The sequence below is a fragment of the Perna viridis genome, chromosome 11, assembly GCF_037379345.1.
Source record: "Perna viridis isolate PV_CMFRI_1.1 ecotype Kerala chromosome 11, ASM3737934v1, whole genome shotgun sequence".
Taxonomy (NCBI): domain Eukaryota; kingdom Metazoa; phylum Mollusca; class Bivalvia; order Mytilida; family Mytilidae; genus Perna; species Perna viridis.
The window spans coordinates 2,817,086-2,831,685 of NC_142455.1; the positions used below are offsets into that span (position 1 = coordinate 2,817,086).

At 32.1% G+C, this 14,600-nt stretch overlaps 1 protein-coding gene across 1 annotated transcript; it reads left to right on the forward strand.

Annotated features, from left to right (window-relative positions):
• The first annotated feature begins 310 nt into the window (after positions 1–310).
• Positions 311–11,947, forward strand: LOC148602323 (growth/differentiation factor 8-like). The gene is made up of 3 exons (XM_088552754.1): positions 311–1,040; positions 5,453–5,811; positions 9,184–11,947. Exons 1-3 carry the CDS (start codon positions 530–532, stop codon positions 9,571–9,573), a joined length of 1,260 nt encoding a protein of 419 aa, XP_088408880.1. The 5' UTR covers positions 311–529; the 3' UTR covers positions 9,574–11,947.
• Positions 11,948–14,600: the final 2,653 nt, after the last annotated feature.

Here is a 14,600-nt window from a genome sequence, read left to right on the forward strand (position 1 = left end):
ATTCTAACTGAAAGCAGATGCCCATAATAAAGTGCGAGATAAATTATATTACCTTTCCATAAACTTGACACATAATGTGCTCATTAAAAAACGTTTAACTTGAAAGAGATACACAATCACTCAACAATCTTGGCTGTTCATAAGCCCATAGAGTGAAGGAAAGAAATTAGAACTGACATTAAGTATTTGTCAGTATTCTGTTAACAGAATAAAATAATATACGAGGATTTGAAATGAGATTAGAGGTTATATGATATATTATACACCAACAGAAGGAGGTATATATATAAAGCTACTTCAGCCGACAAGTGATTCGATGGGCTAACAACATTATAATAGGAGATTTGACAACTTCTTTATCTATGTTAGTGAATTACTGTCAATCTCATTTTAATGTTATAATTGATATCTTTTTCCTATGTATATCTTAGACAATTCTGTCAGTATAAAAGCCTTGGGCATTCCTCGATCGTCACTGGTCCGGAACGGGAACTTACAGCGATCAGCTGTTTAACCACAGAAGGGAAACATGGAACAGATTTCTTTCTTTTGTTTTAGATGTTTAACTTTATCCGTTCTGTTTAAATTATATTTTTGCAATCCTGCTCGAGTGGATTTGAGAGACCATGATTTAAGTCATATATCTAGCGAGCAGCTGAGGCGAGTTGTGCATCAAAACGAGAACCAAGACATTACAACAGATGACGATAATTTATTAGAAAAATTATACAATCAAACACAGTACCACCCGACGAACGACGAATCGCGATGTATTTCATGCACGATTCGAGAGGATCAGAAAAAACACAGAATTGAATCCATTAAAAATCGGATTTCACATGCACTTCGTATTGACGTTTTGGGAAAACCTAATATGACAAATACTAAGCTCCCTAAAATACCACAATTTCAAAAATTAAAGGAGCGTTACGAGATACGTGAGGCACTTGATATGCAAAATGACCAGTACCGTGGTGAACGGGAAGACTATGAGGATGAGTTTGGGCAATCACACAGGACTTTTACATTTGCGCAAAATCGTAAGTACAATGTTTTCACTTTACGTAAGATGAGTACCATGTATCTTAAATTACAGGATTGTACTCAGTTTCAATACGACTGAGTGCTACTGGCGGAGCACCTGATGTCCCTATCAGTTACTGCATAATTTCATGTTGCTACTGCTTTTTTTTTTGTGCGATATATTTGTCTCCCTTATCTCCACTTTTCATTATTTTTAAGCTACGTATATCAAATTTTCGCTACAAGTTGCATTTTAAAAAACTTCTCTTAAAGTAATGGAAATCTTTAATAATCAGAAATTTTGTTAAATAGTCAACGCTGTATTCAGTGATGTTATTTGAAACAAAGTTTTAAATGTTAGTGGTGTTAAGTACAGTTAAAAATCTGTACATTTTTCAAAGATCGGGTTTGGAAAAAAACTAACACCATTTAAAACGGTGATTTTTTTGTTACAATTTTCCGATTATTGATATGTTTTGTAATAAAAAAAAATATATTGCCTTCCGAAATCTATCTCATTCAAATAAATAATAAGACCAATCAATAGCTGTGGTAGTATTTCTACACGAAAAAATGTTTTTACCTAGATCTGTTTTTTTTCCCGTAATGTACAATAATAAGTTAAAAGCATTTCTTTTATGTTCATTATTCAAAAAATATAAGAACTTTAAAAATCGTAAATTCCATAATGTGACTCAGTTATCAAGTTATTCCCCCTGAATCCACTTCTGCATATTCGGATCTTTTGAAAAAAAACAATCGGGTTTTCTCGAAATGAAACTTAGCTTTACATGATACGAATATCTTTTGCAAATCTCGATTCGATGTATACGTGTATCAAGGAGTCACATCAGTAGCATCGTATTTATACATATAGAAGATCTAAATCCAAAAAATAGTTGTATACAAGTGGTGTTCAAGATCAAAACTATCGAAATAGGAAGCCAAATCCACCACCGTTTCTAACATGTGCTTTACAAGAAATTAAGTCTCAGTGTTAGTTAATTTTTTTTAATTAGTAAAATACTGCACCACAGTGACGGAACATGATGTTAAACAATAGATACAAAAACCACAGAGTGTCAAAGGAAAATATTAAAACACAACAAGCAAAAACAAATGAAACAACATCCTTCCTACTCTTGAACGTTCTATTTTATCTAGTTACAAGAACTTGATTAGAAAAGTCTATAATTAAACCAATTAACATTATGTTACTGTTCAAGCAATAATATCCTTTTGGGGAAACCCGATTTTCTACACAACTGTATATACACAAGTGGATTCAAGAGGAGAAACTTGATTGCCAGCCCCTTATAGAAAAAAATGTAAAATTGATATTTAAAACTAAAATCAGTTTCATTTACAGTCACATACTACAATGTACTTAAATCATTTGGTGAAGGACTGAAAAACTCAAGGCATTTGATTATTTTCTTGATTCTTCGTCATATATAAATGTTGTTTTTTTTCCCCGTTGAACCGCTCAATGTCATATCTAATATCGTTTCCATAACTGGAAACTTTATATTTGAATTGCCTGTCCACATGCACGTTTATATTAAATTACACTAAAAGAAAACTTTGCTAAGGAAATCACAATCCTCAACATATATGATATTATTTATTGTGTTTTTTTTTAATCGTAACAGAAATTGGAGTTCATTTATACAATCACATCTAACATTTTGCAATAATGAACCTATTTATATTAGAAAAAAAAACAACTGTGTGGACTCTAGGCCTTAGTTATCGATTTACACCGAAAAAAAGACCGTAGCTTAACCTTGGACATACTTATATGTTTGAGACTTGTATTAGTCTTAAATTCGGTTATTTCTTTTTTGTTTGCTTCATAGTAGCCGACAGTTCTCCTCGATTGTCATGGTTATAACCCATCAAATATGTCACAGAAGTTTCTCTTGTACCTATACAAAATTGACGTGGATTAACAACACAAAAATATTCAAATTATAAAACTAATAATAGGCATATGAACGAACGTTGAACTTAAGAACGTACTTTATCTGCAAAAAATCTAAATTAAATTGAATTACTGCTTTAAGGGAAACATCTGTTTCCGTACATAATAATTTTGGACAAGATGATATCTGCAAAATGTCAAAATTCTTGTATTACTTGTTAAAATTGTGTTCTAATTAAGAGTTCTGTGGCTTTATCAACAACATAATTACATCACAAAAGCCTCTAGAGTGCAGAGTAATTGTTCACCAAATGAAAGTTAAAAACAAGGCCTTGTTATGGTATTCATCAGTTGGTACATATACGCATGTATGCCATGTATGTCCTTGCACAGATTACACATGTATCAGTACAAACAAATTAAAGTAATAATTGATAATGTCGGCATATCTTTTGGCAGGTGTGTCATATTAAACACCTTAAATATTGCCTAAGCTAGTTACCTTTGGTATTGTAAAAAATAAATTCGTAACGTTTTGGTTTGCCTGGTAGATTAGTTTTCAAAACAATTTTTTCTCAATTCTATACCACGTCCTACATAACCAAATTACAACAGTATGTAAAATTAAATTATAAAATTGTACAATATATATTTTCATAGTATGTGGAATAGAAATTTCACTCCATTATCTGACTTAATTTAAAAAAAAGTCAATTTAAGCAATCGGCTTTTTCTTGTTTTTCTCGAGGAACTTTTTATTCAAAACCATACCAAACCATGTCATAACCTATACATGAACTACAATTGCACTTCAAACTCTTAAACAAAGTACGTATTCATTTAATCGTTTAAGAAGCAAGATGATTTCGTTATTATAAACAACAATTATCATAACAAACGTGAATTAGCGTTACACTACCCTCCGGCAGAGATATGACGCTTAGGCAACAGCTATACTATTGTAAAAATTAATGATATCACCTAATCAAAGAAGATAATATTATCAGTTGTCATGTAGCATTATACAACTGGGATTGTAGTGTTATTATAACGTCATTATCGCTGTTAATGCTTGACGTTGGTTGGAAAATCCTTAACATCATCACCGGAAAATACAACAGTCAGAAAAGTGTCAATGTGTCTTTTTTAAAAATAAAAATGTAAATATTTCGTTACGATAGTGACTTGGACGTCGAAATCGGAGTTATTGATTTTTCATGCATGTGAAGATATCCGAAAAATAATATTTGAAGTATATTTGTAGATAAAAAGTAATAGATAAAGCAACTGCTCAGCGGTTAGAAAGATTGATTCCGTGTTTGGAAATTTTATTTATCTAAAGTAAAGAATCATAATAATTTTTTTTAAATGAATTAAGCCGAAATTGAAACATTAATTATAATACACCAAAATATATAAATATACCAAAAAGATTTTACTAATGAATTTTGTTCACTATTTAAACAGCCATTATTTTCTCTTCTTTTACTGGGTTTACAATAATTGACAGTAATTTTGATCATTTCTAACAAGAAAGCAGGCCGTGACATGAAACAACATGTGTTAACCTGACAAGGACACGATCATTAGAATATAGCCTCACACCCGTCAAATTAGGGACACGAATCTTGTTGATAGCAAGTTAACTCCCATATTCTTGTCGCAATTAAATTCAATAAAATATGTGATTCACTTTAAACATTTCAAACTTTGTCATCTCTAAAGCAATACATCTAAGACAGTTATGATAATGTCTAAATTAAAGGTATATTAATTAACTAAATTACCCCCGGTAAAAGACATACAGTAAAATCCGTAAAAAGTTCAGCTGTAATTATTTGGTTTCGTGATTCGAACATCAAAATTAACAATGAATTAGTAAACCGGTCTAAATATACCACTACGTTAAAACGTCTGTTGTTCTGTCCAATATATTCGCCATACATGTGATGTGAAGCAGAGCTGTCAACATGTTAGAAATACATGTTAATAATTACTTGCATAAAATAAAATAAAATATTTTTTGTAGCATACCCTATAATGGCATATAGGTATTACAATTCATGCATGTACTACAATTACTGATATCAATAATGCATTTGTAACATATGTTAATAAAAGACGCATATTAGGTCGAAATGATTTATAAAAAAGCAAACTTTCGCCGAGTATATGTAGTAATACAGCATTTGTATCGGGTAAACTATATATATTTATATATTGTATATTGAAGTGCATATGGGGAATGATGATAGTTATTGAGGAATGGGATAGTTCAAATTTTTACGACGGTAAAAATATTTGATCATTGAAATATTTGACGTTTTAAGAAAATGGATTCTATAGTGACGGGTGTGGGGATAAGGACAATGGGGGAGGGATGGCTGGTGTATAGTACGAATGGGAAGTTTATACCATTCAAGGACTGTATGCAATTTTCAATTTTCTTTGTCGCTACTGTTATCATTGGTGATACCAACTTATTCGTACAATATATATTTACAGCACCGGAGGAACTCGGAATACAACAGCCTAACGCAATATACTTCGATATGCCAGATCAAACCGACAGATCTCTACAAAAAGCTACTTTATGGGTTTATGTTACACCTTCCGATCAGCAGCATGTCACAGAAATATACCTTTACACGCTTGTAAAACGATCAAAATCTAGCGACACTATAATAAAACAGTTTCTTTACCGCAAAAAGAGGACAAGCCGCGGTTGGCAACAATTTAACCTACTGAATGAGGTTGAGAAATGGACCGAGGATCCATCATACAACAGAGGATTGGTTGTAGAGGCTGTAGATGAGCAAGGGAGGAATGTGGTGGTTATGCCGTCGTCGGATGACAATGGATATGTAAGTTTTAAATTAAATGTTAAACAGGAAATGTAAATTACAATGTCACATTAAACAGGGTCATGATGAAAGTAGTATCACACTCTGAACATTGAGCATTATACAAACCACAAGCAATTGCATTGAATTGGTCCAACAAAGATTGATTACTTTTTGACCTCATAAAATTCACATCAGATATTACTTTCGTAAGATCGGTGAGGTCAGCAACTTGGTCTTTAAACATACCAACAAATAAGGTACAGCAAATAGCAAAAGACAACCAAATTATATAATGGTTTTAGTATAATCAGAAAAGCAAATGACAAAAAGTAAGAACATTTTAAACTCGCAAAATGTTGTATGTTTCCTTTCATCTGTGGCAACATCCCTTCAGCACCTGCGTATGGAGTGTTCATATCACAACTCATACGTTATGTCAGAGCTTGCTGAAACTACGCCGACTTTTTATATCGCGCTAGAACTCTAACAAATAGGCTTCTGGAACAGGGTTATGTTGCTACAAGATTAAAGTCATCACTACAGAAGTTTTATGGTCGTCATCATGAACTCGTGGATCGTTATGGTGTATCCATCTGCACCATGAAAACTGATTTATTCAACGGGTCATTGTTTTCCTTTCCTCGTTTGTCTACCCCGGACTTGACTTTTTATGAGCAACTGGGTGGGTGTTTTTAGAAAAACAGAGGACGCTTACCCTATCGGTGCACCTGGTCCATGCTCCCAGTTTTTAGTGGAATCCGAGTTGCTCATTTGCTTGTGTTACTTTGTAAATATGATTTTAGTTACTGCATGTTCTTTGTTGTGTATGTCTGTTTTCCATGTCTGGTCTTTGTCACTGGAATACTCTTTTTACATTATTTTGATTACCGCTATAACCTTGGTTCCCTTGGTTACTCTTTGACTATAAATAACAAATCAGAAATTCCTATTTTTTTTATCATGATTCACTGCAGAATTCATGCATCTGTCCCCATTCAGAACTGTTGGTCATTAATGTGCCTTTTCAGTTTGATTTTGAAAAATTGTAATCGTCCTGTTACCGTTGATTTTATTACTTTAGTTGCCGGGGTATTGGCTATATAAAGGTCTGTTTACACTTGTTGAAGACCTTTAATGATATTTGAAAGTACTATTTGCTATTAATGTTACACGATGGTGCATTTGTTACGTTTTACCATATCCAATCTTTCTTCTAATGTTGATGAATGGATATTGGCTTAACCATGGGTTTTTTTAGTGGTGTATATGTAAACTTAAAAGTGAAATTCAAAAATGGGACAAAAAAATAAACGTTTGTATCTAAATACAACAAATGAACATTATTACCAGCATGGCATATAAATAAACTGATACTTTGGAACATGTACAAATTTACTAATTTTGCACCTGCAGGTCAAAAGTATAAAATTTATATCATACGGTTAAATCAACAATCTTTTATTCGAATGTTACTTTTCTTAATACAAAATATGTGCATTCAAAGTGATATATTGTACAACAATTTATAAAAGACTGAAAGTAGAACTACATGTTCTGTTTGCATAAACCTGGTACTGGTTTTCACGTGAATAATATTACCTTTTAAAATTCTTAATTGCATGATATAAATCACATACAGAGGAAATATTATTTTTTGGTAAGCAAAAAGTGGAAGCATTAATAATAATAATAATAATAATAATAATAATAATAATAATAATAATAATAATAATAATAAAATTAATAATGATTATAATAATGATATACATGTGAGAATAAAACGTGTACTTTACTACGGTATTACGGATAAAAGTTTAAATTTTAATATCAGGTCGCACATTCGGAAGAATGTCGCATACAATTATATATATCAGTACATATTGCAAATGTATATATGCTTTACACGTGTCTAATCACGTGTCTAAGGAGTCTAATCACGGTGAAATAATTGTTGAATTATGTAATTTATCTTTCCCAACACGGTGCACCACTATGGTTTGCGGTCAGGTTTTCCGTATTATAGCCTGACAACCCCAGCATGTAACATGCCAGGGGTACCCCATTCCACCACCTGGGGCACACATCCCAGTTGCTCTGTGGGCAGAGCGCCTAGCCCCCGGATAGGTTTCTGAGCACTATTTAGTCGCCTTTTACGACAAGCTTAGCGCTGCTGCAGGCCTATTCTTTTGACACCCGGACCTGCACGGGGCAATTTGTCCGGTAAAGACACGTGTTTGGTTTACAGCGGTTCAAACTACATAATCAATGACAGAAAGTGACTACAGAAATTGTCTTGCTATACTGGTGTTGGATTTATTCTGGGTTTGGACAGTACACTGTACAGCTAAATGCCAATATAGATTTTAAAAGAGTAATCAAGGGAACCAAGGTTATAGAGTAATCAATAGAATGTAATCCAGGGACAAAGACCAGGCATGGAGAACAGACATACACAACAAAGAAAATAAAGTAACTAAAATCATTCATACAAAGTAACAAAAGCAAATGAGCAAATCGGAACTGGGAGCATGGACCTGGTACACCGGTAGGGTACGCTTCCTCTGCTTTTCTAGCATTTATATTATTATATTAAATTATATTAATTGCATTGCAATTGGCTACTGAAATTGAAATTGTAGTTATCAGAGTGCTTTTTAGAAAAAAAGTGTCCCAACTATCAAATATAAGTACAAATGCATCTTCATATGATAGTAAATGACAGAAGTATTACTTATTTTGTTGAAGATATTTAATACAAAAATGTCAAATGATGCATTTGGTATAAATACCAGGTATCAAACATTTCTTTGACACAGAAAAGGGTGCATTAAAATATTTTACACATAATAGTATAGGGCATAATCGCATTTAAATGCGTCTTGCGTTCCATACATCAACCTACACATAGTCAATCCTTTTCTAGATATGGTTTTGACATGGATATATAAAACCTAAACTCTAGGAATGTGTCAAAACGGTAGAACAATATAAAAGATACGGAAATCTGAAGATCAGTTGAAATACAAAACATGAATACAGCGTTCGATTGATCTCTACATCGTATGATATGTATTATTCAAAGGTATAACATATGCGAAGTCGATTATCCCATACTATAACACATTTATAACTGTCAAAACAGTCGTTAAGAAATTTGATTTTACATTTAAAAGTTGAATTCACGTCATATTAAATTGACATCAGCTTTGGTTTTTTATTTGACAGGAAGATGAAAATTTCCTACAGCTAAGTAAATATGAACAGCTTTACTCAATACATATTAGTGATCTTTTATTTGAGGTACAAGCATTCTTATTACTTTTTATATCTTTGAAGAAAAAACACGTTCTTTTTATTTGTGTAATTGATAACTTCTTTTTGTTATTACAGCAACCAGTATTAGAAACACGAACGTCTCCTCACCATCAACACAGCAGAAATAAACGCTCAATTTATCTGGATTGTAGTGAACAAAGAGCCACAGAAGCGTGTTGTCGATACCCACTAACTGTTGACTTCGTAGAATTCGGTTGGGACTTTATTATTGCTCCACTAACATACTCTGCATATTACTGTGCCGGAGAATGTCGCAATCAACACATGGACAGCGGAGCTCACAGCTATTTACAACAACAAGTAGGAAATGTACCTACAGAGCACGGGCCTTGCTGCAGTCCTACACGAATGGGCCATTTGTCTATGCTTTACTTTGATCATTCGATGCAAATTCAATTCACAACCTTGCCGAGGATGAAAGTGGAGAGGTGTGGATGTGCTTAGTCTCAATACAAAAATAAGAAGAGATGTCTTTCATGTTGGGTACCATTGTTTTAATGGTGTAATTGTGTGACTGAAAGGCTGATTGTGTGTGTTTGTGTTGAGTATGAGTAAAGTCTCGATGAAATCCTCCCATTGATCTCGCAAAAGAGAGGTACAGTCGATTGGTCCACGTCTTTTATCAGGGTTTTTTTTCTCTGGTCTTTTTTCAAATACTTTTATAGGTACTTGATCATATATATAATGATACTTTGCATATTTATGTGTAAAGCTTTCGAGCCTTCTAGCGCTGTCCATGATTGACAAGGCCTAATTTGACTGCTTCTAGCACTATCCATGGTTGATTAGACCTACTTTTGACTGCATAACAGTGTGTCATAGGTACATATTACGAAGTTTAATTGTATACTTTTTCATGAAATAACTATAGATGAAAAAAAAACTTAATTTATGAAAGAAAAGACAGATATATAGGATAGATATAAGAACAAAACACATTATGCTAAATGAGAAAAGAAATGTATTTGTCCCCTTATAAAAAACGTATGAACCAATGAAAGTTTTTATCATGCAAATTTAATTTATATCTCAGAGTCGTACCTTTGTTCAACGAGAGTATTCAAACACTCCTTATTCTTAACCTTTCGACTGTATCTCGTATATAAGTATTTTTGTTGTTCATTGAGTGTTCAATGTTGTATATTGGCAGTATGGTGCTTTAAAATGACCCGACGACCGCTAAAGCGGTAAAATAAATATTCTATAGATTTATATAGGCTTAAAAAGCGTTAAATGCAATTATTGAGTATATGTTTTCCTTTTGTTATGAAATATTACAAACCGAGAGTAAATTTCAAATGTTGTAAATAAAAGCATTGCGAAAGTGTTCCTTATTTAAGGTTCTTTTCTTGTAAGTAATTCCTTATTCAAACGATTATGAGTACCACTCTAGGGGGTTCTGTGACAGGTCATATTTAAACTAAAAACGTATTATTAAAATCATGATCAAATTTGAACATTTAAAAATGTCAACGTAACAATAACTTAAAGTACCTCAAAAACCGATAATTTTAATCGTACTTAATTTTAACATATGTAACCCCTATTTTTTATCTTTTCATAACAGAGACAATATTTGTTTGTGGTTAAAAAACATTACAGACAGATCTTCAAAGTCGCAAACAGAAATAAATAAATAAATGGATATATATATATATATCGATCAAACGATGAAGAGGACGATTTATCGATTAAATCGAACGAATCCGAAATGTATTCATGTAAGTCTCTAACGCAATCACAAATTGATAGTAATAGATCTAAGAACGACCGACAATGTAATGGAAGAAAATGAAGATGTAGGTTTCAATAGATTGACGGAGGAGAACACTATCATGCAACAAAGTTGCACCATAGACAATATAGGGCACTAAACTGTTTAGGTGTGATATGAGTATTATAACAGTCAAGAGATATGAGAATTCTCGTTTTGTTGATTTAATGTATAATGACTTTTAACTTATTTAAATCAAGTCGGATTTGTTTTATTCTTCAGTACATTTCTGTCTTAAAACCAGGCAGAAGTTTTTGATATGTGATTCATGCATTGTTTAATCCAAAAATTGTGTTGATTGGAAATCTTTTAGTAGGCATCATAGAAACATTAATTGACAATAATATTGCAAAAAGAAGTTGTTCACTGAGATATTAACACTTAAAATTTGGATTTGGTTGCATTCTACTACAGAAAAGCACTGGAAAATTTCAATCGATTGTCTTGAGATGTAATAAACTGGTTTTTAACACACTGCTACTTAATTCCTTATAAACACTTAAGTTGTCTAAAATACATTTATATTGGTCATTGTCATTTCTTACCAGTGCTGAAAAAATGTGTTTTATAAAAAGAAATAATCAACATTTTAATTCTCCTTTTAAAAAACTTAGGTAGTTCGGCCTTTTATAAATGTGAAGATGAATGTACGTGAAATATTCCTTGCATTCCATGTGTAAGAACTGACACGAGTATGAAATTAAGATAATCAATTAGTAATTAAGTCTTTCAAAACAGTTTTAAACATTTGAAAACGTAAATTTATCGATTGTGTTTATTTTATTTTTTAATTTGTTTTCTTCGTGGCATTTTGGTAAGATTGTAGGTCTTGATCTCTTTTAAGCGTAATTTCTTCAAAAATGAATCATTTGGCTTCTTTTTAGTAATGATATGTGGATAAAAACAATCTGTATTGTAGCATTGTTATACATTTTATTTTAATATTATATCCTGAGATGTTATATTTTTATTTTGAACTATTGCTTCAATTTATTACAACACCAATCTGAATCTGTGATAAACTAATAAATCTATTTGTCTGAACATGATTTGTTTAATTCGATACGAGCCATTAATTATGCTTAATTAGAGAAACACAGGTAATCCAGAGGGGCATTGGTACTCCTTCACTCTACCCTTTTTATTTGTCACCGTCAATTTGAGTACCTCCTTTTCATAGATCCATATCCATTTAAGAATTTCTGGACCTGGTACTTGAACAAAAAAGTATCTTATACTGATGTAGTATAATGATATGACACCAGGAATACAATACTGCATTTGTCACTAAAATACATACCATACAACAGAATGTATACAACTACAATTACAATACAACCGTGATTATTATAGTAGCTCTTTAAATACTAAACATATTTGATAGGCAGTCAAATCGTACACATGATAACTGTTACAAATAAGTTGATGTTGTGACCATGAAAATCTCTGGCAAAGGTTGGCACAAGCTAAAGTATTTCTATATGTCTTTTAATATATAAACTCACATTGAAAAAACCAAAAGTTGGTTGATATCTTAAAAACAAACAGATATAAATCATAATAGAAATTTAAAAAAATAAACAATTTTTTTGATCTTTTCCTGATTAAATTGACGTTGACTTTTCAGGGAATTTAGAAGTGTACTTTTTGGACAAAAACCCGTTTCATTCAATTTTGATATTACATCAGCAACAAAACAGTGGAATAAAACTGTGACGCTCTATTCATACGATTACCTCGTTTCTACATGGACAGACACTTAAAACCTTATACAAGGGTAAAATATTGGAACAATATAGAGGATTTCTACGTTGCTACATGTACAGTCACTTAAACCCTTATACAAGGGTAAAGTATTGAAACAATATACAGGATTTCTACGTTTCTACATGGACAATCACTTAGACTGTTATACAAGGGTAAAATATAAAAATAGGATTTCTACGTTGAACATTAGTGATAATGAAACAACAAAGAATATGCGGAAAATACAATATGTTTCATTCCTATCTTAAAATCCTGTTTTTATTTCAATTATTATTCCTTCAAATATTTTATTCAGAATTGAAATAATTCTTTCAGTATTTTCAAGTACAAAGATTAACCAGCGCTTGAAACAAAAGCATATTTATTTAATAGTTCCAAATCATAAACGAACAGTGAATGAAACAAAACAGGCAATATATATCAAGCTGATTAATTATATCTGTATAAACAAACATGGCATTTTTGATAACCTAAACTGTACATCAAGGCCTACTGATCAATATCAGTGAAATGTACACTTATTACATCAAAAGAATATATGAACAATAAACAAAACAGTGTTTGTACTTCAAAAGGGGTGTTCAATATTACACATTGTTTATAGATATGTAAATTACAACTTTGACAAGTACAAATAAACATTTTCACATGTTACATTGATACAATGTGCCTGCAGCGATTTATCTTACATATGAGTTAATACGATGATCTAGATGAGATATCTAGGTAACAAAGTTTTTTTTTTCAACAACTAGTAGGTTTATCAATTAATATAACAGTAATATATTATTAAAAAAAACTGAAATAGAGAATTTTTTAACGTCCTAATTTTTCAGAGTGTATTAGATGCAAGTATAATTTACAACAGACTGTTGTTTTTGAAAACAAAACGATGTAATCAAAATGTTATAAAACGCTTTATGTTTCCTATAAAAATACATTATTTGCAATAGAGTATTCAATTGTACTTTATGTATAAAAGATAACTTAAAAGAAAGATTTGTGAGCGAATGCCCTTTAATGATATCTTCTCGTCTAACTTTTAGAACAAATAGGCTTCTGGAACAGGGTTATGTTGCTACAAGATTGAAGTCATCAATACAGAAGTTTTATGGTCGTCATCATGAGCTCGTGGATCGTTTTGGTGTATCCATCTGCACCATTAAAACTGATTTATTCAACGGGTCACAGTTTTCCTTTCCTCGTTTGTCTACCCCGGACTTGACTTTTTATGAGCAACTTGGCGGGTGTTTCTAGTAAAGCAGAGGATGCTTACCCAACCGGTACACTTGGTCCATGCTCCCAGTTTTTAGTGGAGTTAGAGTTGCTCATTTGCTTTTGTTGCTTTGTATGTGCGATTTTAGTTGCTTTGTGTTCTTTGTTGTGTGTGTCTGTTCTTTATGTCTGGTCTTTGTCCCTGAATTACATTCTTTTGATTACCCCTATAACCTTGGTTTCCTTGATTACTCTTTGATTACCGCTATAACCTTGGTTGCCTTGACTAATCATTGATTACCGCTATAACCTTGGTTGCCTTGATTACTCTTTGATTACCGCTATAACCTTGGTTGTCTTGATTACTCTTTGATTACCGCTATAACCTTGGTTCCCTTGATTATTCTTAGATTACCGCTATAACCTTAATTCCCTTGATTACTCTTTGATTACCGCTATAACCTTGGTTGATTTGATTACTCTTTGATTACCCCTATAACATTGGTCCCCTTGATTACTCTTAGATATAAACAAAATCTTCAAATTACCACAAACAAAACTAACGAATGGCATACCTACAAGTGTTAAATGGCTCTAGCAAGAAGGTGCAGAGAATACCACTGAGGAATAAATGTGACGGACATACATGGACGGACACACGTAAAATAGTATTACATTCAATCCATTAAGCGGAGGTAAACAAATAAGACAGTTT